The sequence below is a fragment of the Pleurodeles waltl genome, chromosome 12 (genome assembly GCF_031143425.1).
Source record: "Pleurodeles waltl isolate 20211129_DDA chromosome 12, aPleWal1.hap1.20221129, whole genome shotgun sequence".
NCBI lineage: Eukaryota > Metazoa > Chordata > Amphibia > Caudata > Salamandridae > Pleurodeles > Pleurodeles waltl.
In genome coordinates, this window is record NC_090451.1 from 660,969,743 (window position 1) to 660,991,295 (window position 21,553).

The 21,553-nt window shown below is 46.1% G+C and overlaps 1 protein-coding gene across 2 annotated transcripts in view; it reads left to right on the forward strand.

Moving 5' to 3' along the window:
* Window positions 1-21,553, forward strand: part of EFNA3 (ephrin A3) — a 362,074-nt gene that overhangs the window by 246,837 nt on the left and 93,684 nt on the right. For both annotated transcript variants that reach the window (XM_069218411.1, XM_069218412.1), the window contains exons 2-3: window positions 13,906-14,195; window positions 15,396-15,461. In XM_069218411.1, coding sequence (XP_069074512.1) covers window positions 13,906-14,195; window positions 15,396-15,461 — 356 coding nt within the window. The remainder of the gene's footprint in view (window positions 1-13,905; window positions 14,196-15,395; window positions 15,462-21,553) is intronic.

A 21,553-nucleotide genomic window follows, 5' to 3' on the forward strand; every position in this document is an offset into this window, starting at 1 on the left:
GGGGCTGTAAATAATTCAGCTGCCAATTAGAATACGGCTGAGCATCAACACGCGGCCCATTTTTATTTCACTTTGAAGGTGACATCCAGGTTTTGTTTTCTACCTACAAGTAGGAGTTCGCCGACGTGCCTGGTGCTGGGAAGAAGGGGGGTGGGGTCAGAGTAAATTAGTGGGTACCAGTGGATGCTTTCTGACAGCAGTGAAGGCCTCCTACTGCAATCTCGGTCTGGACACATTAAGGTCCACGGGTTTCTTAAAAACATTTAAAGAGCTGGCTCTGTCTTTGCAATAGCACGACTTCAGGTTTCTCATAACAGTGGGACAACAGTATTGTATGCTTTTTGGGCAAATTGGTAGCCATGAGACCTTCACACTTTCCTCTGGCAGGGATCTTCGTGTATTTGTGTCCAATGTAGTTCATTGCCCACATTCTCCAACATCTTATCCACGAGTAGTGAATGTAATAATGTAATTTAATCTCTCACAATCCAGTTTCTTCTGCTGTTACCTTCTAACGTTTTGTTGGTTTTGGGCCATATACAGGGCTTCGCTGTCTTTTTGCCTTGTTGGCACTATAGAAGTACCGTATACGTACATACATTGAGCACTGTGTATTTGGGTAATACTAAACCACTCTTTTTGCCCTTCAATGAAATGTCAAAACTGCTGTAGCGGGTGATATATTTATCTGTTACTGGCGCTTTAAGTGCAGACATGCCCCCTTTGAACAATTCGGAGTGCTTGATTGCAGCTCATATCCACGCACTACAACTGTTTTTTTAAATACATTAGCGTCAGTAGTATAACTTGAAAGTGTCTTGGTGTCTGGCCTCTTCCCTGGCATCAATGATTATAGTGCAGGGAATGTGGCTGGGTGGAATGGCATCACGTTAGTAGGGGATGTAGTGGATGAATAACAGTGTCTGTCTCAATATGGTTTAGTCAGATACCAATCTGCAGTTGGGTGACCAGTTGGCCTTTTTTGGTTACTTATTTCTGATGGATACGTCTCCTGTGGCTCTCCTTCCTCTAAATCTTATTGCTCCTCCAGATATTGTTGCTCCTCCAAGAGCCTCAAGGCCTCCCTTCTAGATCTTAATCTAGACTCTAATCGCAGCATCGATAAAGAGTGCGTCGACCCGTGAAGCTGGCGCCAGGACTTTACCCCGGGAAGGAGTTGAGTGACTCGACATCTGACAAGTATTATCCAATGTTGGTATCCCCGAAAGTTATGGAACCATGAGCAAAAAAGGGATAAAAGGAGCCTGTTTGTACGGCACCTGTAAGTCCTGATTAAAGGCTAAAGAACCCGTGGGGCCCACAGGCGCACTGAGGGTCATTGCTCTATTAAAAATGATGAACATAGCATTTAAAAAGGAAGGTGGATCCGCCCCAGGAGTCAGGAATGCCGGATATTCTTGATGAGGCTGGATCTGACTTGACTTTTGCTCCTCAATCTCCAGTGGTGTAATAGGAGAAAACCTTGCCACAGAGTTTGAGGGCGACGCCAAGATCTCAACCAAAGATGGCGCCAGTGACATCTCTAGCGACTTTGGTTCTAGAGGAGAAAGGGTGGGGCTCACCTCCCAGGTCAAATGGTGCAGAGATTTGGAAGCCAGTGAAAAAAGACCTTGGGCTAGCATCTCAGGAAGAGTGATGCAGAGAGCTGTAGTGACACCACTTCTCGAAGACCTATGGGAAGACAACTCCTCTCGATGCCTGAATCTTCGACGGGCTGCTTCTCCTTTTTGGCCTTAGCCAGCAACAGTTTTGCTTCTCTTTCCTTCTGTACCCTCGGGTTCATACTCTGGCAAGAACAGCATCCCCTAATGTTGTGATCAGAACTCAGGCACCAGAAGCAATGTTTGTGTGGGTCAGTAACTGCCATAGTACTTCCACACTCTCTACAAGGCTTAAAGCCCGACTTCTTCGGCAGTGACATTGTAACATGAAGAAAACTCGACAAAGAAGCACCCTCGACCCAGTGTAACACTGGGAGAGGTAGTAAAACTGTTAGTGTGGAAGGCGCAGAAAAAAGGGAACTGACGTCAGCACACTGGCGAGGACTACTTATGGATCCGATGACGTCAGACAGAGTCGCAGACGGAGCTGTTTCATTGTGATGTCCTAGTCAACATGAAGAGCTAGAAAGAAAAGATTTCAGTTGAATGCTGGCGCTTTGGGAGTATTCAAAAGGTGAGGAATCCACAGGTAGATACTGTATCCACCAGGAAAAGTGTTACCGAAGGTAACTTGTTCTTTTGTTCCCTATCACTCATGTTAAATGCACCCATGGTAGTATTCTGTCCAAGCTTTCCGGCAGTTGATTCCTGCCTCCTCTGCCCTTCCCACATAGGTCTTTCAGGCACACTGATCGCGTGGTTCTGATCAGGTGCATGGCATTTGTTTTTCAGCGTCCGCAAAAATCATGAAGACTATTCCACTCTTGATTGGCTGCTCTTTCATTTTTGCTTCTAGTTGAAGGTTATCCTATTAGTTTTATTTCCAGGAGTTTCCTGAAATTGATATGGTTGTATTCAGTTTTGTGTCAGATTTTGACCTTGGACTTACAGCGATTAGGCCTGCGGTTCTGGAATTTGAATGTCCGGTGGAAGGCTGAATAGTGGTTTCTAAGACAAGTGCTCCGTTTGGTATGAAGTCCGGATATCTGATAGCGACTTCTAGTTGCAGATTCCTTACCTTTTTTTACTCCCCCAGGCATCAGACTGGATCCGGAGACTTTTTCTTCGAGCAGTACTTCTGCGCGCCATCAGGTGGCGTTGGTCTACTCTGCGGGCATCAGTGGCGTTGTGTTCACCATGATGACTTTGTGGTAGTATATAGGCCCCACCCTGGCGCGCTGATGTCAGTTCTTGTCTTTCCACACCAGCCTACGCGCAGACCCGGAGAGGAGCTACCTCAGTCACTTTTTGACTATGACAACATTTTTGTTGAACGATTTTGACGAGGTTGCGGATGCGTCAAGGTATGTCCTGCAAGATCGGTTTAAAGCCCTGCGACTCTGGTCACCGAATGATGTCGGTAACGGACTTGCACCTTGTGTATCTTTGGTGCCTGGAGTGCGATCATGACCCAAAATCGTGCTCTGAGTGTCGGGCCATGAACCCGAAAGCTTTGAAGGAGCAGTCCCTAAAGCTAATGGCAGCCCGACACTCAACTCAGCGGCACTCAAAGTCTCGTTCGAGAGGAAGGTCTCGACACCGGCCACGGAGTCACCACCACTCTTCGTTCTCAAAGTCATCGGGACATTCAGGTCATAAGAAAAAGAAGTCAAAGAACAACAAACGTTCTTCGACTTCACCCCATCGCTCGAACGACACAGGGCGAGGAAAGAGCGTCGACACTCTAGGCCTCCGTCCACGGAGCCTCCACCTGGGTCTGCCCACGCTTCCCCAACTTCCCGGGAGCCGGAGCCACCCCTGCCCAGCTAAAAGAGTTTTATGAGGCAATGCACCTCATTTTTGGGCAGACAAACCCACCTTTGGCGCTATTGGGCACAGGTGAGTCGCTGAGGGCCCCCTCAGGTTCAAAGTTGTCGGCATAGGCCACGGCTCCGGAGGGCTCCTCCAGATCTAATTTCAGATCCGCCCCGATGCTGGTCGTGCCACAGCGACCTTCCTCATTGCTGGGTCAGACGTTGACGCTCCCGAAGTCGGTTAGGCCCACAATCGATGTCGATCCTATTCTCATACCCGACGACCCGGGGCCAGAACAATCTCACTAGACGCCGATTCCGTTCTCTATGGGCTCTTCCGGGCCTAGGCTTGATCCAGACCATAATACTTTCGGGTATGATACGGGAGAGTTTAGAGGGGCTGCTGGACCCTTTAGATCATCAGCTTGACCCCCAAATGGACTGGGTGCAGGATTTGGGTGATGCCAGTGGTCTAGACACCTCCCCTGTCCGTATGCTCTCTCCCCCTACTTTGGCTACGGAAAAGGGCGCCACATACTCCATGGTGGTGAGAAGGGCGGCTGAGGTCTTGGACCTTGAGCTACCTTCTGTGGAGGTTAGGCCTAATATCTTACCGACGTGCTTCAGCCTGGGTCTTCCACATCAGAACCCCTTCTCCCCTTTAATGAGGCACTGACGGATGTCCTTTTGGGTACTTGGCCTAGACCCAGCACAGGGGCTCCTGTGAATAGGATGACTGCCTGCTGCCATCGGCCTGTGCCAACAGACCCCAAATTCCTCACCCAACACCCCACGCATGAGAGGCTTGTGATCCAGGCTTCCTCTTTTTCTTCCTCTGGCGCATTCCCTACCGCCCCCTGTGAGAAAGTAGCCTCTTTCTAGCCTTGCTACCCCCACTTTTGGCCTGTTTGTGACTAAATGTCAGGGTGTTTTCACTGTCTCACTGGGATCCTGCTAACCAGGGCCCAGTGCTCATAGTGAAGACCCTATGTTGTCAGTATTGTATTGTATTGTAATCGTATTTATATAGCGCTTACTACCCCTGACGAGGCGTCGAAGCGCTTTTCGATGAGTAGCACGCTACTCCGGTACCCAAAAGAATTAGTGATGGATTAGTATAATTTAATAAGGAGTACAGTTTTAGTATTATTATGAGTTAATTTGAGTTGCGGATATGAGAGTTTGTTAGTTAGATTGACTGGAGTAATGGAGGGGTGGAGGAGGAAAGAAATCCAGAAGTGTTAATTGGGAGTTTATCCTTCATTTACTCAATCCAAAGGCTTGAGATGAATAAAAGGGGGAGCGGAGGGGAAAGAGGATGTGGAAGGGTTAGGGAGAGCATAGTAGGAGGGTGAGATGAATGCAGGAGAATTTAGTAGGGTTGTGTGGGAGGTCACAGAGGTACAGTGAGGTTTGGTGAGTTAGATGTGGAGGTGGAGGGAAGAGCTTAGGCAGAGATGTTTAGGAGATGAAAGTGGTCGAAGGGATTTGGGATGAGTCCGAGTGAGAATGGAGGATAGTTTGATAGAGACATGACATAAGAGTGATGAGTAGATAAGTGTGATAAAAGAGAGCAGAAATTCATAGATATCTAGTATAACAACCCAAAAAACCAGGAGCCATGCAAAGATCCACAAACATGCCAGGCACAGAAACAACATATACACATACATACACATATATATATATATATTTATACACACACACATATGAATACAACACACATATGCACATATAATACATAATTAGAATCATGGGTAAAAATATACTTAGTCATCCATCCATCATCCTGGTAAAAGGCGGGAATTCCTTTACCTACTTCGAGGGTGGACGGGGTGTGGCTCAGCGGGCGGAGCTTACAGGTGCTTTATAAAGGGAGAGCCTTCTACTCTGTGTCTCCAGCAGAGGAAGATAGAACCCGCGCGTCTCAGTCATATACAGATTACGCTCCAGTACATCCTCAGTTCACCTCCAGGAAGGATTCTAGATCTTTTCTGCTATGGGATCTCTGAGCGCACAGCCTTGCTTTATCTTTGCCAAGTCCAAGAGTTAGGGTGGCTTGTCCTTTCCAGAAGGTGAGCTTCAACTGCGGCATCTGCTGCGTTTATATTGTACACTAGGGGTACGTGATGGGCCATGGGGTAAACGTCTCCAGCAACCTTGTGTGCCTTTGGCAATGTTATTGTTACTAGTGCGTCTTTGTGGAGATGTCCTCGTGCTTCTGAGCATCAATAACGCACCACGTGAATCGGCGGTAAACGCAGTGGGGTCGTTTGGAAAGATGACCATCATCCTGGTAAGAGGCGGGAATTCCTTTACCTACTTCGAGGGTGGACGGGGCGTGGCTCAGCGGGCGGAGCTTACAGGTGCTTGTTATGTGTCACTGGGACCCTGCTAGCCAGGACCCCAGTGCTCATAAGTTTGTGGCCTATATGTATGTGTTCCCTGTGTGATGCCTAACTGTCTCACTGAGGCTCTGCTAACCAGAACCTCAGTGGTAATGCTCTCTCTGCTTTCCAAATTTGTCACTAACAGGTTAGTGACTAAATTTACCAATTCACATTGGCATACTGCTACACCCATATAATTCCCTAGTATATGGTACTGCGGTACCTAGGGTATTGGGGTTCCAGGAGATCCCTGTGGGCTGCAGCATTTCTTTTGCCACCCATAGGGAGCTCTGACAATTCTTACAAAGGCCTGCCAGTGCAGCCTGAGTGAAATAACGTCCACATTATTTCACAGCCATTTACCACTGCATTTAAGTAACTTATAATTCACCTATATGTCTAACCTTCACCTGGTGAAGGTTGGGTGCAGAGTTACTTAGTGTGTGGGCACCCTGGCACTATCCAAGGTGCCCCCACATCGTTCAGGGCTAATTCCCCGGACTTTGTGAGTGTGGGGATACCTTTACACATGTGCACTGTACATAGGTCACTACCTATGTACAGCGTCACAATGGTAACTCCGAACATGGACAATTCCATGATCCCCCGGGTCTCTAGCACAGAAACCGGGTACTGCCAAACTGCCTTTCCGGGGTCTCCACTGCAGCTGCTGCTGCTGCCAACCCCTCAGACAGGTTTCTGCCCTCCTGGGGTCCAGGCAGCCCTGGCCCAGGAAGGCAGAACAAAGGACTTCCTCTGAGAGAGGGTGTAACACCCTCTCCCTTTGGAAATAGGTATGAAGGCTGGGGAGAAGTAGCTTCCCCCAGCCTCTGGAAATGCTTTGATGGGCACAGATGGTGCCCATCTCTGCATAAGCCAGTCTACACCGGTTCAGGGATCCCCCAGCCCTGCTCTGGCGTGAAACTGGACAAAGGAAAGGGGAGTGACCACTCCCCTGACCTGCACCTCCCAGGGGAGACGCCCAGAGCTCCTCCGTGTGTCCCAGACCTCTGCCATCTTGGAAACAGAGGTGCTGCTGGCACACTGGACCGCTCTGAGTGGCCAGTGCCAGCAGGTGATGTCAGAGGCTCCTTCTGATAGGCTCTTACCTCTCTTGGTAGCCAATCCTCCTTCCTAGGTAGCCAAACCTCCTTTTCTGGCTATTTAGGGTCTCTGCTTTGGGAATCTCACCAGATAACGAATGCAAGATCTCACCAGAGTTCCTCTGCATCTCCCTCTTCACCTTCTGCCAAAGGATCGACCGCTGACTGCTCAGGACGCCTGCAAAACTGCAACAAAGTAGCACGATGACTACTAGCAACCTTGTATCGCTTAATCCTGCCGGCTTTCTCAACTGTTTCCAGGTGGTGCATGCTCTGGGGGTAGCCTGCCTCCTCTCTGCACCAGGAGCTCTGAAGAAATCTCCTGTGGTTCGACGGAATCTTCCCCCTGCAACTGCAGGCATCAAAAGACTGCATCACCGGTCCTCTGGATCCCCTCTCAGCACGACGAGCGTGGTCCCTGGAATTCAGCAACTCTGTCCAAGTGACTCCCACAGTCCAGTGACTCTTTAGTCCAAGTTTGGTGGAGGTAAGTCCTTGCCTCCCCACGCTAGACTGCATTGCTGGGTACCGCGTGATTTGCAGCTACTCCGGCTCCTGTGCACTCTTCCAGGATTTCCTTTGTGCACAGCCAAGCCTGGATCCCAACACTCTAACCTGCAGTGCACAACCTTCTGAGTTGTCCTCCGGCGTCGTGGGACTCCCTTTTGTGACTTCGCGTGGACTCCGGTTCACTCTTCTTCCAAGTGCCTGTTCAGGTACTTCTGCGGGTGCTGCCTGTTTCTGTGAGGGCTCCCTGACTTGCTTGGTGCCCCTTCTGTCTCCTCCTTCCAAGTGGCGACATCCTGGTCCCTCCTGGGCCACAGCAGCATCCAAAAACCCTAACCGTGACCCTTGCAGCTAGCAAGGCTTGTTTGCGGTCTTTCTGCGTGGCAACACCTCTGCAAGCTTCTTCACGACGTGGGACATCCATCCTCCAAAGGGGAAGTTCCTAGTCCTCTTCGTTCTTGCAAAACACCAAGCTTCTTCCATCCGGTGGCAGCTTCCTTGCACCCTCAGCTAGCATTTCCTGGGCCCCTGCCCACTCTCGACACTGTCGCGACTCTTGGACTTGGTCCCCTTGTCTTACAGGTACTCAGGTCCGGAAATCCTCTGTTGCTGCATTGCTGGTGTTTGTTCTCCTTGCAGAATCCCCCTATCACAACTTCTGTGCTCTCTGGGGGTTGTAGGTGCACTTTACACCTACCTTTCAGGGTCTTTGGGTGGGCTATTTTTCTAACCCTCACTGTTTTCTTACAGTCCCAGCGACCCTCTACAAGCTCACATAGGTTTGGGGTCCATTCGTGGTTCGCATTCCACTTTTGGAGTATATGATTTGTGTTGCCCCTATACCTATGTGCTCCTATTGCAATCTATTGTAACTTTACACTGCTTGCATTATTTTTCTTGCTATAACCTGCATAATTTTGGTTTGTGTACATATATCTTGTGTATATTTCTCATCCTCTTACTGAGGGTACTCACTGAGATACTTTTGGCATATTGTCATAAAAATAAAGTACCTTTATTTTTAGTATATCTGTGTATTTTGTTTTCTTATGATATTGTGCATATGCCACCAGTGGTATAGTAGGAGCTTTACATGTCTCCTAGTTCAGCCTAAGCTGCTTTGCCAGAGCTGCCTTCTATCAGCCTAAGCTGCTAGAAACACCTCTTCTACGCTAATAAGGAATAACTGGACCTGGCACAAGGTGTAAGTACCTCTGGTACCCGCTACAAGCCAGGCCAGCCTCCTACACCCCCCGATAGGGAATCAAAAAGACTGGATGATTTGCTGCCTATAGTTCTGGAGGAGACCCGGACAGTCCTCTCCCAAGTGCTCGCAGATGGGAGAAATACAGCCAAGCTCATCATCCACTGTGGACTGGATATGACTGACTCTCTAGGCAGATCGGTTGTATCGATTGTGGCACTAAAACATCATGCCTGGCTGAGAACATCTGGCTTCTGGGGGATTGTCCAGCAAACATTGTCAGTTCACTGTGCTCCCCTTTGGCCTTATGAGTGCCCCTGGGGTGTTCACAAAGGTAATGGTAGTGGTTGCAGCTCATCCACGCAGGTTAGGGGTCCCAGTCTTCCCCTACCTCAATGACTGGCCGTTGAAGGCGGATACGCCCCAGAAAGTTGTCTCCCACCTCCAGACTACGGCGAATCTCTTGCATTCGCTGGGGTTCACTATAAACATGCCGAAGTCACACCTGACTCCTTCTCAGACGCTCCCTTACTAATTCCGGGTGGATGATCAACTCTTTGTGGTATATGTGGGGGTGAAGAAAGGGAAGGTGGTGCAAAAGAGAACCATTTCACGATGGGTCCTCCTATGCATCAAAATGTGCTACGCTTTGGCAAAGAAGCAACCCCTTGAGGGTTTGCAAGCTCACTCAACTAGAGCAACTGCAGCTACTACAGCGTTAGCACAAGGCATTCCTGTCCTAGATATCTGTCAGGCAGCCACGTGGGCATCTATGCATTCCTTAGCAGAGCCCTGGAGTGCTTTGTGCACAACAGGAATCCAAAAAAGGCCAACAGAATGTTTTCTTGCAAGGGTGGCTCCAGCCCTTTTATTTTGAGGCTAGTCACAGGTGACAGTGATTAGCCATTTTAATGTGTACGAACCTCTCCATGTAATGTGCAGTAGCAATCTTTCAACTGATCCTTTTCCCTCTTTTTCTAAATTTGTAAAAATCCTGGAAGTTGAATGCTCCTTTTGGACAAGATCAATGGTGGATGCTTTCCTAGCAGAACAACTTCATGAGCCCCACCTCCTCTAATTCTACCTCCTCACTTTCAGGGAGGGTCCCACATCTTTATTTTCGGAGACATACTGTAAGTTACCACTTGGATTCTGCCCTGTGGAATCACCTGAGGAAGACTAAGCAGCATTTGGCAGGAGGGCACACCTACTTACTCAACATTAGAATACCCCCATTAATTTGCCTGCATGGGCCTATAATACCCATCCGAACTTTCAGGGAAGAAAAAAGGCTTTGACGTTGCAGTAAACCTGATTGGCCTACTCAAAGTCAAAGTAACCATATCATTGAAAGTGAGAATTTGCATTGCTAATGTAAACTCTGGAGTATGAGCAGGAGCCCACTCCCTGAATGAAGAAGAACTAGGCCTGACATGGACCTGCGTGAACTACTGATGCACCTGGATCAAAAGATTCTAGCTGTTTGTGTTGAAGACTGGGACCAAGCCTTAAATTCAGGTTGCTGTGGTGTTGCTTACACGCCTGCTAACTGTAAGTGATGCTCAGGAGCAGAAGTTATGCCCGTAAAAATAGAATTTAGAACCTGTAAAGACCCACTAGAAAATCTCTACAAACCCTTTACCTGAGATTTTTGAGAGATAACTGCAATAATAGGGCTGGCTCCCCAAGCAGTAATTCTACCATGTAAACTATATTTCAGCACAACAAAATCACACTTTTGTTAATATGGGTATCCCAGCTGTACCTCGGGCTCAGATGCTATAATAATATCCCAAAGCTTCACTAGGAGCTCTCCTGTGACCCATCTGGACTGTCCGTAGGACCATCAGCTGACCAGCCCATGCACTCGTATAATTCATAATCCATGAAACTGGGCCGAAAGTTCCAGTGTGTGACTTTTGCTCCACCTGGTTTGTGATTACGAATCTTATTTTGGGCCGAGAGCACGTTCTGACTCTTCTGTTGAGAAGGATGATGTCCTCTGCATGTTGCTTGCCTTTGGTCTTAAAAGCTAGGCCACTTTAAAATTTGAGTCGGAGAGTCAAGCCAAGAAGCACCAAACTTTTTTGATGCTTCATCCATAGTGTCCGAGATAATCTTTCCGTGATCCTCGGCAACTCCTAACCTCAGTCATCAAGCATTAGAGGGCCTAGTAAGCCTGGAGTGGTATATCATATTGAAGGTGTCGAGTAAATAAATGAACTTCTTACAACTTTAATTAACCTTGATTCATTTTAATTCAGGCTTTTTTTGTGCAACTGGCTAAATACAGACCAAATACTCAGTAGTTGTTACTTTTACACTTTAAAATTCATTCCTTCCAAAACGCTTTTTGTAATGTTCTTTGCTTATATATTTTCACCCTCCCGTAGCTGCTTCTTTTCACTCAACCGTTATTTCTCTATTTTTCTACAGCTTGGCTTGGCTAAATTTTTGACACCAGGCCACGATAACTAGCATGGCTAGGTATGCTTTTTAACGCCTGCTACCCATCAACGTTGTGTGTTACTCCTGCATATATTTGCACGCTATTGTGCTCCACAATTAGTGGAAATATATGAATTTGCAGCTGAGATGCGTCCTCATCTGAACTGTACCTTTATAATAAAAAAATGGCTTTATTGGACCACCGTGTACCACTTTTGCAGTCGGCCATTACTTTTTGTGCAACGTGGGTGCATTCGATACTTATTTTCGAGCCCTGGCCTTGGAGCTTTGTGGTCTGACCAAAACGGGGTCATGAACCAAAGAGGGTCAAATATAGGTGAGCATATTAAAAGCAAAACAAACTGTACCACCCCAGCAGAAGCAAACTGGTAAAAGTCAATCGACATGTGAAACGCCGTACACATGTAAGCAGTTAAGAGGCCAAAACTTTTGTGTACAAGAGGCCTGGTGAAAACTTCCCACAGAAACATATGTCCTGTGACAGATGCACTTGACGTCTACCATGGAAGGCGATATAATGTCTACCCCAGGTAACGCTTCCCTATGCGCCTGGTAACGTCCCGTAAACCTCACGATTGCACGGGAAAACGCAGGACAGCTTGGAGAGCTGAACCCCACCGCATGATGCGTTTGATTCCTTCCCAGAGAGTTAGAGACCGTGCCACTCTTTAGGTTTGAAGTATCAGCTTCTTTCTTTGGACAGTCACTTTCAGTCTTGGCTGGAGGGTTTGCCTATCTGTCCTGCTCAGCCCAGGGAGCACGCATCCCTCTCTCACCTAATGCTACTGTCTGTTTCAGTATATATGATCCCCTCCACTCCTTTACCTGCACAGAGCTGTATGAGACTATTTTACAATTATACCCCTCTGTCGAGTGTCTCGATCTAATGTGCTAATGCCTGGCCTATTGGCTTTACCATTGCTTGTGTATGAAGCGTCGTTTGGTTTATCCTATTTTCTGTGCAGACACTAGATGACACTATCGTACCAGTATTGTCTGCTGCCTTTGCAAGAATTGAAAATCCTGACCTCCCGAATTGCAATGCAGAGCAATACCGAAGATCAGACTAAAATCAATTCACCTGTAAAGCTTTCACATTAAGTCTCAGAAATGAACTAAAGTTGCTACAGCTACTGAGAAGTCTAATACATCTGCTTCAGAAATATCTAAACTACAAAGGGCTCGAATCACGGGGGAGTATTATTACTTATTTTTTTCAAATCTTATAAAGTACTCAGTTGGCCCAAAAAGTCTATCTGAATACTTTACACAGAAGAAATTAAAGATTCAAGTGATAAAAGGAGAAACTCTAACATGCGCATTGAGTTACAAGGTGAAAGAGAAAGTCTGACATAGGCATATGAGAAAAGACTTATAATTAAGGACAGAATTAGTCGTTTAGAGTGAGAACACACGTTTTGAGAGATGAGACATGGATATAGGAACTTGCCAAACATTGGTGCTGAGTGACGATATATAACATTAAATGTAGGCATTGTGAGGTATGAAAGTCTCTTGAGTATTAAGAAATATTAGAGAAGTCCTTCTCAGATGTGGATTTGTTTTCTACAGATGAGTCTGGGGGGAAAAAAGAGTGGGTATTTTGGGGTGAGAGAGTTCGCACTCCAGTATCTGCAGAATTCAGGAATTTGTGATTTAAGGGTTTCTCTTGGGGTTGTCAGACAGAGCTTACTTTGTGAAATAATAAGTGCAGGTGCCCTTCGTTTTTGACTATTTTTTAAATAGTGATGAACCAATCAAGTTGTAAAGTATCTAGGCCCGTATTTATGAGGTCCTTGCGCCACCGTTGTGTCACTTTTTATGTCGCAACAGCTGTGCAAACACTACCTCATTATTGAGGCCACACAAAGCCACTCTGCATGGCTTTGAATGGCCTCATAAATATGAAGTAAGGCAAGGCAGCGTAAATCGCTGGGTTGCCTTACTCTACCCTAGGGATGCATTCCATGGGCATTGCGATGGCTGTTTCCACACAACACCTATTGATTTTTTACGTTTGTCGCATCCCCAGATTTATCAGACCACCTAAACCAAGGGATGCGCCAAAACCTTACGCCTCCTCCGATTAAGGCAAAATGAAGAGTACTATAACAACTTTTCCTTGTTTTTTTCCTCTTTCTATGTGTGCTGCATTCTACAGCATGCATAGAAAGAAGAAAAAGCCGCCCAGGATTGTTTTTGTGCAGGAATGTGCCCCTTCCTGCACCAAACAATCCTGCGTGCAATGAAGGCACTCTTGCACCATGATGCAGCGATGCCTGTGTTGGCGCTAGGCTGCCGAAACAACACCAACGCTCTGGGAAAGGACAGTATGCCGTAGATAGGGTGCATTTCTGCCCTTTCCCTGTGACGGAGGGCAGAGCTGCAAGATAACTTGCTGTGCTGCTCTGCGTCACAAATATCATAAATTTGGGCCCAAGTTTAAAGATGGTTTATCTTTATTTGTGGTTATGGTACAAAATATGGAATGCTCTAGTTCTAGGTAGATTGTGGAAGGTGGTGGGAGCAGATTTTGCAGAATTATCATGAGATCAGCTTTCACTTCAGATGTAGTTATTAATTAAGTTGTGATTGAATGGCATTCCAAATTGTAACTGGATACATTCATGCACAAAAAGAGGTGCTTACAAAAACAAAACTGACAACTTCAACACAGTTGCAGAGATTTTGCAGTTTTGAAGTGGTCTTTCCTAAGTTTGTGTTCAATATGATTTTCCATCTTGGTAACTCCCCAGTCTCTCTAATTGTTGACCTTTCTGTGGCCTTGTTTTTCAGCTTGAGGAGAGAAGGGTACACCGTTCAAGTGAACGTGAATGACTATCTGGATATATACTGCCCGCATTACAACGAGACCATCCCTGAGCACAAGATGGAGCAGTACATACTGTACATGGTTAACTACGAGGGCTACAGGACCTGCAATACCAGCCAGGGCTTCAAGCGCTGGGAGTGCAACCGACCACACTCGCCGCACAGTCCCATCAAGTTCTCGGAGAAGTTCCAGCGCTACAGTGCGTTCTCGCTGGGCTACGAGTTCCATGCCGGACATGAATACTATTACATATGTAAGTACCATGAGAGGTTTCAAAGCCACGCTCTGAGTATAACATATGGCCACTTATACGAGAGTGAAATGAAATGTCACCCCTTCCTTCTGATTAGACTCTTCCTCCTTGGTAGATTTGCGATCCCTGTGTGAAGGGCTGATGTAACCCATATGTCCTCTGATTCTGTTGTGGACTACCTTGGATGAGTTGGTTGAAAGGAAACACCGGCTCTAATAATGCTTGTAAGGACCCCTTATCCAAAATGGGAAGCTATTTCTTCTTTCCAGATTTGTTATTCCTGAGAAGATGAGCAGTGTAAGCTCCAGGATCCTTCTAGTAGCGTGTAAAACACCTTATATGAGCCGGGTGTGATAGAAGCACCAACTTAATGCATGATTCCTCTCACTCTAAACGAAGGAAGAGTCATGTGGTAACTTTAGTATACAGAACATAAGTTATTTCAATATTGAATGTTTCGATATTTGTTTAAGTATACATCAAACTACAATGAGGTATGAGTGGAGCATTGTGTCCTTGCTGACATACTCATCTGGTAACTGTAGTGAAAAGGGCTAAAGTTGTTTTAAATATTGAAACTGTCTGTATTTGTGTAAATGTGCAACAAACTAGAATAAGGTTATGTATACCCTTCCCAGGTGTCGGCAAAGCATCACTCCTGGAAGCCAATGCGTGCTTCTTCCTTATAGAAGAGCTCACACCTCTGTCATCACGCACAACAGCTTCCCACCTAAGCCACACTAAAAATTCACACCCTGCCAACTAACACAACCTATGCAGTAGCTCGATACCCGCCTGCCAGAGCGGCAGTGGTGCTTACCACTGGTATGAATCAGTGCTTAAAGGCAACTGCAATCCAATAATGCCCGGATAGAACAGCACCGTTTGGATGGGAGTCTTGTATCTCGAGTCCACAGGCAGCCATGCCTTCCCTCTGAGTGTGTTTATTCAAAGCTAATAAGTGTGGTTTCACAATGATCAAGGTTGTGTTTTATGGTGACCAGTCTCTTCAACTGCAATCCAATAATGCCCGGATAGAACAGCACCGTTTGGATGGGAGTCTTGTATCTCGAGTCCACAGGCAGCCATGCCTTCCCTCTGAGTGTGTTTATTCAAAGCTAATAAGTGTGGTTTCACAATGATCAAGGTTGTGTTTTATGGTGACCAGTCTCTTCACAGTGGTTTCCCCTTTCATTTCAGCAACGCCGACACACAACCACCGGCGGGCCTGCTTGAAGATGAAGGTGTTTGTTTGCTGTGCCACCAGTAAGTATGGTCCTTCAGTTATACTGTCCCTCCTCTCGCATGCTCCGTAGCAGAGACACACTTTTGAACTCCTTATCAAATTTACAATTATTCTCCAGAAAATTCACTCGCACCGGAGTCTGGTAATGCTAGGTAGACACTGATCACATTTGGGTAAACATTTTCCAGTTTTTTTTAGGTTTGATGTGTATGGAGATTGCAATACTCATGACGAAAATACTGTATTCTATACTTACTTTAAAAGGTGTAGGTCATCCTCCTTCAGCCATTGGCATTGTTTGCTGTGGAACCTTTAGTCAGCTGCTTCAGACATTGACATTGTTGATTATTACGCCGCAGTCTCACATTTTTTCTGTTGGTTGTTTGGTTGTATCCTTCCTCCTGAATTGGATAGCACAGTGAGTTATTTAACATCTGAAATCACGCATCAAGGGGGCCGGAAGATCTGGGTAACAAGCTCAGACAAAAACATCTGCAAATGGATGCAACAGAAAATAAGCATTCCTTGTTCTCTGTGGCATCCATTTTTCCGATGCTTTTTGTAGGTGCTTCGGTACAATAAGTTCCAGGTTTGGACAGTGTGCACGTTCCCGATACGAAAGTCATACAAACTTCAAACCTATTTGTTTTGCCGATGCTTTTAAAATGTAGTCATCTAACCCAGTTGTTTGAAGATGGATGCAGATTTTGGTAGTCCTGTCCCAAACGTTAAGGCGAGTGCTTGGAGGGTGAAGTTCGGTTCCATCCTCAGCCAGATTGAGAGCAGTAGTCTAAAAAAACACTGTCTTGCTCAGCTTAGAGTTGCCACTGGAATTATGCAGTACTGTGGTGTCTTAAGCATCATTGTGGTTTTTCAACATTCATTTTCCGTCGTTTGCTGCACAATGTTTTTTTTAGCACAAATGGGTTTAAGTTCCTAACCGAAAAGTGCCATATGTGGTTATGAACTTCGTAAAGGATAACTGGCTACCTTTCAATTACTGATGGCTGTATTCAGATTTTAAACTTTTATTAATGAGGTACAACTTTACCTAGATGGTATTAATAGTTAAAATAACAAGCGTACAAAACAACAAACAAAATATTTAGCTTTTGCAGCACAAATCCTTTTCTGGATTCACATGCTGTGCATAATTCCTCAATCAAGTGGTTGGGTCTGGATTTATCTTCTCTTTTCCCTCCCCTTCCCCCGTGGGCGTAGTCAACAACTATTTAGTGGTATCTTCACCCCTTTTTATGATGTCAGGTGGCACCTGGATGTTCCTGTGTGTAGCCGCCTTCTTCAGATTATTGTTTCCGCCGTTGGGTTTGGAAGCAATGGTGGAGCTCCGAAAATATTTCGAAAAAAAGTTTTTGAAGAAATATATCGATTCGCCAAAGACCGCAAAAGGAACAACTAGCAGGGAGAAGGGAACCCTTCTCTTTTTTCTCCCGACGGGGGATCCCGCTGGTACCAGCCACATGGTCGGAGAATGAAGGCAGGTAGGGGCCATGGAAAACACCCCATTTAAATTCTGCCTAAGCTGCCACCACAGATTTGCCTTAAGAGACCCCCACAAGATACGCAATCTCTGCCTACCCAGAGACCACAGAGATGAGGACTGCGAGGCCTGCGCTGCATTCGTGCCCAAAACCCTGAAGGTATGCTGAAAATAGAGGCTGGAGCACTATACCACCATGGCCTGCACCAGAGGACACAAGTTTAATTGAAGGATCTCAGCCTCTTAAGTGACGACGGGGAAAACGTTGAGGAAGCCGAGACAGCTCATGGTGAGGGATCGGATATCGAAATATATGCGACTGATGTGGAAAAGAAGCAGGCAGTGAAGAAACCACCGAAGGACTCTGAGAAGTTAAGACATAAGGTAACAAAACCACCTAAGGCCCTGAGTGAAAACGCTCACACAGTAAGTGCCTAAAGGTAACCTTGGCGCCCAAATATTCGCTGACCAAAGATTAGCTGACCAAAGGACAGCCGTAAACAAATGTGTCCAACAGATCCCAAGTGAGCGCCACCAATACTGGCAGTACTCAGTGCTTTGTCAATATTTTGACTATCCAATCAGCTCGAGAGTGAGCTAGAGAAAGATCCAAGGCCCCGGGGTCAGCTGAACAATCAATGCTGAAAAAGAGATCTTCACTGACGCTCGAGACTGAAGAGAAAAAGTTTGAAGTCGAGAGAAAGAAAAGAAGACTCGAGGTAGAAATGGCAGCACTCCTGCAAAAGGAAATTGATGATTCCTTAAAGGATTTTCAGATCCCACAAAAACTGCCAACATTCTTCGACGGTGAAGGATGACCAATATGCCCTGGAGGCTCCAGCAACACCAGAGCCCCATGAGGAAGAGCAAGAAGAGTTCTATCAACCCAGTGGAAGCGTCAGGCTTTGAAGATACATTTTGACATGATCTTGAGACTGATTCCCCAGAGGAAGGAGTCGACAGCTACCCTCTGAGGCCATCACCACCAGATGACCTCCATTTCCAATAACCTAATCAAAAGGGCTGCTGAGACATATGGAGTCCAGCTGGCAGAAGAGAAGGGAGATTCATGCTTCCTCCTCAAGATACTAATACCAGCCAGCAAGGGGAATCTATATCTTCCAAAGTTTTCCAGCATATTAGATCAAGGAAAGAAGGCTTTTCGGGAACCAGCTACTGCTAAAGCAGTAACCCCCAGAGTAGAGAAAAAATACAAGCCATCTACTCAAGACTCGAAAAATATACAAGAGAATGCAGCGGCTGATTCCATCATTGTGGCAACTGGAAGAAAGCGGAAAAGTGCGCACACCTCCACAAGACCACCACCTGAAATGGAGAGCAAGAGGCTGGACATGGTGGGGAGGAAATGGAGAGGGAGGCTGCAATCTAATGGCAGATTGCCCACCCCAGTGCCATCTTAAATAGATATGGCCACCAACAATGGGATGAGAGGAGTCCCTCATGTAACATCTCCTAGGGTAGTACAAAAAGAGGCCTAAGGCAGTCATGCAAGAGGGATGGAACATGTCTAAAATCAGCCCTGGGTGCGGCAGACACTGCCGGGAAGCAGATGTGCACAGGCACAACTTTGAAATGACGTTCATGGCTTAGAGTATTGGTATTCAAGCCAGAGGAACAAACCTCTTTCATCTACATGCCCTTTACAGGACATGTCCAGTTCAGCCTGGCAGTCGAGGAGTCCTTTCAACAGCTGAAGAAGGACAATGAAATGGCCAAAGCAAGGAGGGGCTCTAGTATACAGAGGCACATTCAGAAGGAGAGATGGCACATCCCGAAGACTTACTGGCAGAGTGCCTTTACATTGGGGCAGCAGCGGCAACCACAAGGCAGCACACAGCAGGCCACGTACTAACAGTGGCAACACCCCAGTAGACAACCCTTTCGGGCATGAGGAAGTGGGGTTGAGGATAGACTCCTCGAGGGGAGGCGCAACAAGCAAGTGACTTGAGCAACAACACCTGCCCCCACATAACACCAGTGGGAGGCTGAATAAGAAACTACCCACAGGAGTGGGAAAAAACTCACATCAGATTAATAGATTTTGAACGTGATACATTAAAGATGCTGTATAGAACTTATCAAGGAACCACCTCCAATCCCCTCCAAAACCAAAGTATTTTCAGGGTGGAAAGATCCTACAACTAAGTTAAGGGGTGAAATAGCTCTTACAAACGAAAGAGTACCAGCAAGGGAAAGAAACAATGGAAATTATTCCCCTTACTTCTTGGTCCCAAAACAGGATCTGACTCTGAGACCAGTGCCAGACCTCAGACTCTTAAACACATTCATCCCTACCCAACACTTCAGGATGACAACACTTCAGAGTTATAGCATTCTTAAAGAAAGGAGAATATATGGCAAAGCTAGACCTAAAGGATGCCTACCTACACATCCCAATGAATCAAGCACACAAAAAATACCTCAGATTCATTTTAGACAAAGTGCACTTCCAGTTCACAGTGCTGCCCTTCGGCATTAAAATCAGCACCACGAGTCTTTACAAAGTACCTCGCCACAGTTGTAGGATATCTAAGAAGGAAGGGTATCCATGTAAACCCAGACTTAGACGATTGGCTAATGAAGGTGAACATAAAACAGAAATGCCTAGACATTCAGACAGAAACCAACACTCTAGAATGTCTAGGTTTCTCCATAAACCACAAAACGTCGTCCCCAAAGCCAGAGCAAGAAGAGGTGTTTCCGGGAGCAACACTCAATTCAAGAACAGCCAGAGGCTACCCTGTCCAGAAGAGGGCACAGGCGATCACAGATCAAGTTCACCTTTACCAGAGAGGAAACTCTGACAATGAGGACAGTCATGAAATTAATGGGCATGGTGGCATCATGCAGACCGCTGGTAACACATTCGAAACTGCATGTGCCTCCTTTCCAAGAATGGATCTGCAACAAATGGTCACAAGCCACAGGGAATTGAGAGGATCTAGTGATTGTCACAGCAAAGCTACAAAAGGAAGCTCAGTGGTAGAAATTTCAAGAACGTGAAAGTAGAGAGACCATTCAAAACACCAATTCCAACAGTGACCATTACAACGGATGCAGCCCACAAGGGTTGGGGGTTACACACACAGGCAACCTCAAGGTACAGGGACAATGGACCAATACAGATGTGCTGAGATTAATCAATTAAGTTGAAATAAAAAAAAAATCCTGGCCCTAAAGGCATTCGAAACACACATTATAGGTCAAACTGAACTAATATAAACAGACCACACAAAAATGATGTTCTACCTCAAAAAACAGGAAGGAACACAAATATTCATCCTGAGCAAGCTAGCCCTAGATATGTGGCAATTGGCAATACTAAGGAAGACCACACTGAAAGCAATACACCCGTTGGGAAAAGAAAACACAGAAGCGGACAGATTGAGAAGACAGGAAAGCAGTTCTCATGAATGGGAACTAAAGCAGCCGGTGCTGGAGAAGATCTTCAAAGTCTGGGGAAGACTACAAATAGACCTGTTTGCAAAAGCAAGGAATGCAGAATGCCAAAGCTTCACCTCCTGGTTTCAACACCACCAATCAGAGGGGAATGCCCTGTCAATAAACTGATCACAGAGATTTGCTTAGGCTAAGCCAGACAACCAGGCAGGGAACACCTCATTCTCATAGCGCCACAGTGGGGCGGACAGGAAAGACTTGGTAGTCGGACCTACTGGAAAAGTTCTGACGTTGAATGATAACAATCAAAGCAGAACAAGGCCTAACAGTTCAGGAGGGGAGAGTGTACCACCCGGAACCAGCAACACTCACCCTAGCAACCTGGTTCATGAAGACTTAGAATTTGGACAACTCCAAGTATTACCTAGGACAATGGAGATCCTTAAGGAAGCTAGAAGCAGCTTCTTCACATCACCAGTGGTAAAAAAATTCCTAGAAGGAGCAAAAAGAATCGCTCCACCAAAATCAGATCCAGCTCCATTATGGAACCTAAACAACACGCTAAAACAATTAGTGACAAAGCGCTTTGAACCTATGCACAAAACAGATTTAAAATCCCAAATGCTCAAGACAGCGTTCCTAATCAAAATCTGATCTTTACGCAAGTAATCGAACTGCAGGTACTAACAATACAGGAACCATACTTGCAAATACACTGGGATTTTATTATGCTTTAATTTATTTTAATCAGCTTTTGATTCATATTAACAACCTGGAGACTGATTTTAAAAGCTAGCAGGCATGGTTTGAATAAAAAAGTTCTTCCTTACACTGCAAGAAAGTGTACATGTTGGTAAATAATATTACATATTCTTTCTGCTAAAAGTGTAACATTTTACTTTCTAAAGCAGGGATCTGTTGGCTAGATAATCACTCCATGGAAGGTGTCCTGTGATATGCACTGTGATACTCTCCATAATTCACATTATCACTGCTACTAAATATTCTGAAACATGTAATGTGGCCCTGCTTTGTGACATAATTCCAAGGCTCCAGGTACCAGATGCCGTTGAGAGTGGCCAACCCTGAGCTCCATGCTGCTGGCACACAATAGTCCTTTTAGAAGGTATGCCTAGTCGGCACTTACCTGCCTCACAGTGCATTGTAGGTTACAGCTGAAGTGTCTAGCCC